The sequence below is a fragment of the Sinocyclocheilus rhinocerous genome, unplaced genomic scaffold, assembly GCF_001515625.1.
Source record: "Sinocyclocheilus rhinocerous isolate Xijiao unplaced genomic scaffold, SAMN03320098_v1.1 scaffold113, whole genome shotgun sequence".
NCBI classification, from domain to species: Eukaryota; Metazoa; Chordata; class Actinopteri; order Cypriniformes; family Cyprinidae; genus Sinocyclocheilus; species Sinocyclocheilus rhinocerous.
This window is the reverse complement of record NW_015646846.1, coordinates 1,679,447-1,682,727: the sequence shown is the minus strand read 5'-3', so window position 1 is coordinate 1,682,727 and position 3,281 is coordinate 1,679,447. Positions and strand designations below refer to the sequence as shown.

Genomic DNA, 3,281 nt, shown 5'->3' with positions numbered 1-3,281 from the left:
TTAAATGTACATACAATATCCACATGATACTTTTAAAATAATATTACATAATAGAGATGGAAAGCACACTCAACTTTTCTCTTTCCTTTCTTAGGCTGAACAGTACCAGAAGAAAAACCGCAAGATGCTGGTCATTTTAATTCTCTTTGTCATAGTTGTTGTTCTAATACTTATTCTGTTCGGGACAAAGTTTAGATGAATAATTCCATGGCCTCTAGGAGGGATCTACCTGTATGTATGAGAGAAACTGATGTGTGTGTGAAGAAGGTTTAGAAGGTGCTTCCGTTTTAAAATACTACACCACAAAGTGAAGATAAGGACGCCCCCTGCTGACCAACAAGTGCAGTGTGTGGAGACATTTGTGTGTTTATTTCTGTTGTGAGAGGCAGCGTTAGTACTCGGGTTCCTTTCAGAGGGCCATTTTTCTTCATTTCCCCGCACAAGCACAGTAATTAGGAGTTTGGATGTGATATGGCAGCATGTTCATCCCAACTGCCCTTGTCATCTAATTTAAAGAGTAAACGGGAAGATGATGGGAAAGATTAGGAATCCTCGGAAGATAATCATATATGCTTGGGTGAATTTCTTCAAAATAATGTCCAGGTCATATTTTTTTGCTAGTTTCCCTCTCAACTCTCATTACTGTAATGCAGAATTAAATTATTTAAATCAAAAGTACAGTTGCAGTATTACAGTATTTGTTTACTGTATAATAGTGGTACAAATCTAATGGGAATCACCATTGAGAATAATGGAAAGTAAATTAGAATATGTTAAAGTAAATGAGACTTTAGGGGGGAATGGGCATGGTCATGAAAATAATTTCATGATGCATATTCTTTATATATATATATATTCATTTGAATATGGGGTTAAATGTCACCTGAACGTGTTTCCTAAAGATTCACCCACTTTCTTGGTTTCAGTCAGCATCAGTAGTGAGCATCTACAGTGAAACCTGTCATAAGCTGCCTTTGAATCAGACCTTGCTTGTAAGGTTAGGATGTGTGTGTTCGATGCAAGCCCAAGATGACATTATAAACTGTTTTCCTGTCATTTAATCTGGAATTTTTTGCCGTGTGTGTGTTTGAGAGGAGAAGCACTGACACTCCAGTCAACCATGAAGGAAACTGAGGAATGAGGAACATATATTCAAAGCATTTACCATGTTCAGTTTTTATTGTTTTGTTTTTTTATATGTGGTCAAATGAAAATCATTGGGATTATGACGGGTTGAATGAACTGAATGTTACATTGTCCATTATGAGCGTCCATTACTGAGAGTTAGTTCCTCTGCTCACATCAGCGGAGGCGTTTAATGCACCATCATGTGTTTATCTACGTTTTAATGACAGTGCTGTTGTTATGAAATCAGTATAATTTCAGTGAAAAGCGGGAGTGATTCATCAAGATTTTTTGATTCACTCCGTTCCTTGCCTTAAAGAGTGAACATTTGTGTGCTGAACTTGGATGTTTTTAAAGCTTTCCTTGTCCATGTTTCATTGGCTGGTGTTGTCACTACTGTATCCTTCAGTCTGACCTTTGAACTTAAACTGAACTTTGACCTTCAGTCTCAGACTGAAGCTCAGTGGGGTCGGCTGACTGACTGTATAACTGCTGTTCCCTGTACAAGATGAAATTATTTATTTTAGATGCAAAGACGTGTACAGAGTTTATGGAGTTCTATTGTTGTCCGTTGGTAGTCCAAAGTCCTTTCATTTCTTTGTTTGTTGTGATGATGATTTACTTTCTAAAATCAATTCCTGTTGGCTTTTGTGAAGGGTAATTGCACCACTACTGTATGATGGGGTAAAATCATGTTGTTGACCATATTATTTTATAAATACAGAGACAGTTTATTCTTATGTTTTTTTAGAAGGTTTGAAAAAATATAACTGCCCATTCAAGGCTTAAATCCATTTCAAGTGATTTACTCCATGGTTTTGTCGTGAAACCCCGTGTGAATATAATATTTTTCTGCCATTACGGTACTACTGTATGCTATATGAACCTTCTGTAAACGCTGAACAGGTTTCTAATGAAATTAAAACAAATATATATATATATAAAGATGCAGGTTGTGTGGTATTTTATAAATGCATTAATATATGAATATTTAAGTTATTAACAAATGGTACTATGGCAGGCCTTTTCACACAACTGAAATGTTAACTCAATAAATCTGATCAAAACTGCTGTTGTACACAATCTACAACATGCCTTCTGTCATCTGATAACTTCTTCAGCAAAGTAAAATGTATCATGAAAATATAATCTTACTAAGACATTTTTGGGAGATATAGTGGCAACTAATATTTATATGCATTTAATGTAAGTCTGCTAAGCTGTTATAAAACTGTCATTGATTTACATTACAAGCTATTGTAATCTCATCTCTCTTTTTTGGACATAAATAACAACTGCACCCAATAGCATTTTTTTTTTTTGCTTAGTTTGGGCCTCTCACATCATACTATATGAGCCATAAATCTGATATATCAAATATAATACAATATATATATATATTTTTTTTTTAATTGTCTAAAAGTTAAATTTTTTTTTGATTTTTCAGACTTTGATTTCATAGGGTTAAATCGCATGTGGTCATAGTTACAAATGTGTTCACGTCTCTTGCTATGTGATAAAACATGATGTGGTGCTTAGATACATGAATTATTACCATATTCATGCACCATTTGCACTCCAAGATTCTTCAAGTAATGTTATTACAGTAATACGCTTTGGCGTTTTATAAGCCCTCTCTTGGTCGAAAACCTGAAATAAATATCTAGATTTAAATAGGGCTGTAAGAATGACAACATATCCACGTGTTCTAGTCTACTAATAATAAATTATTATAATTAATAATTAATTTTTGTGGTAATAAAAATATATGTAGGTTAAGTGAACAATAGCCTTTACATTTACTTAAAATACATATATAATAGCAATGAGGAAATAATAATTAGTTCAAATAAAGTATCAAAAGCAAAAAATCATATGGTTTTATTGAACAAAACTGTTAAAATACTGTATTATAATGTAATAGAGCCACTGATCTATATATAATTATAAAATAATATAATAGAATCTCTATTATAGATCAGTGAATAGAGCTAATGTACAGTACGCATTACACCAAAGGCCTGCAGGGGGCGCCAACGGCCTGACGAATGTTTTTACACATTACTGTGCGATCTAATACTTGTTTAATATTTACCAAGCATCATTTAATTCAAATGTCCACTTAATCTTTAATATTTGGCCATTTCTTTACGACA

General features: G+C 33.4%; 1 protein-coding gene across 1 annotated transcript in view; it reads left to right on the top strand.

The window, feature by feature from the left end:
* LOC107708146 (syntaxin-16-like) overlaps nucleotides 1-2,062 on the top strand; it is an 11,186-nt gene extending 9,124 nt beyond the window's left edge. Inside the window, exon 9 of the mRNA XM_016512309.1 lies at nucleotides 95-2,062. Within this exon, the coding sequence (XP_016367795.1) occupies nucleotides 95-199 (105 nt within the window). The 3' untranslated portion in view covers nucleotides 200-2,062. The remainder of the gene's footprint in view (nucleotides 1-94) is intronic.
* Nucleotides 2,063-3,281: the final 1,219 nt, after the last annotated feature.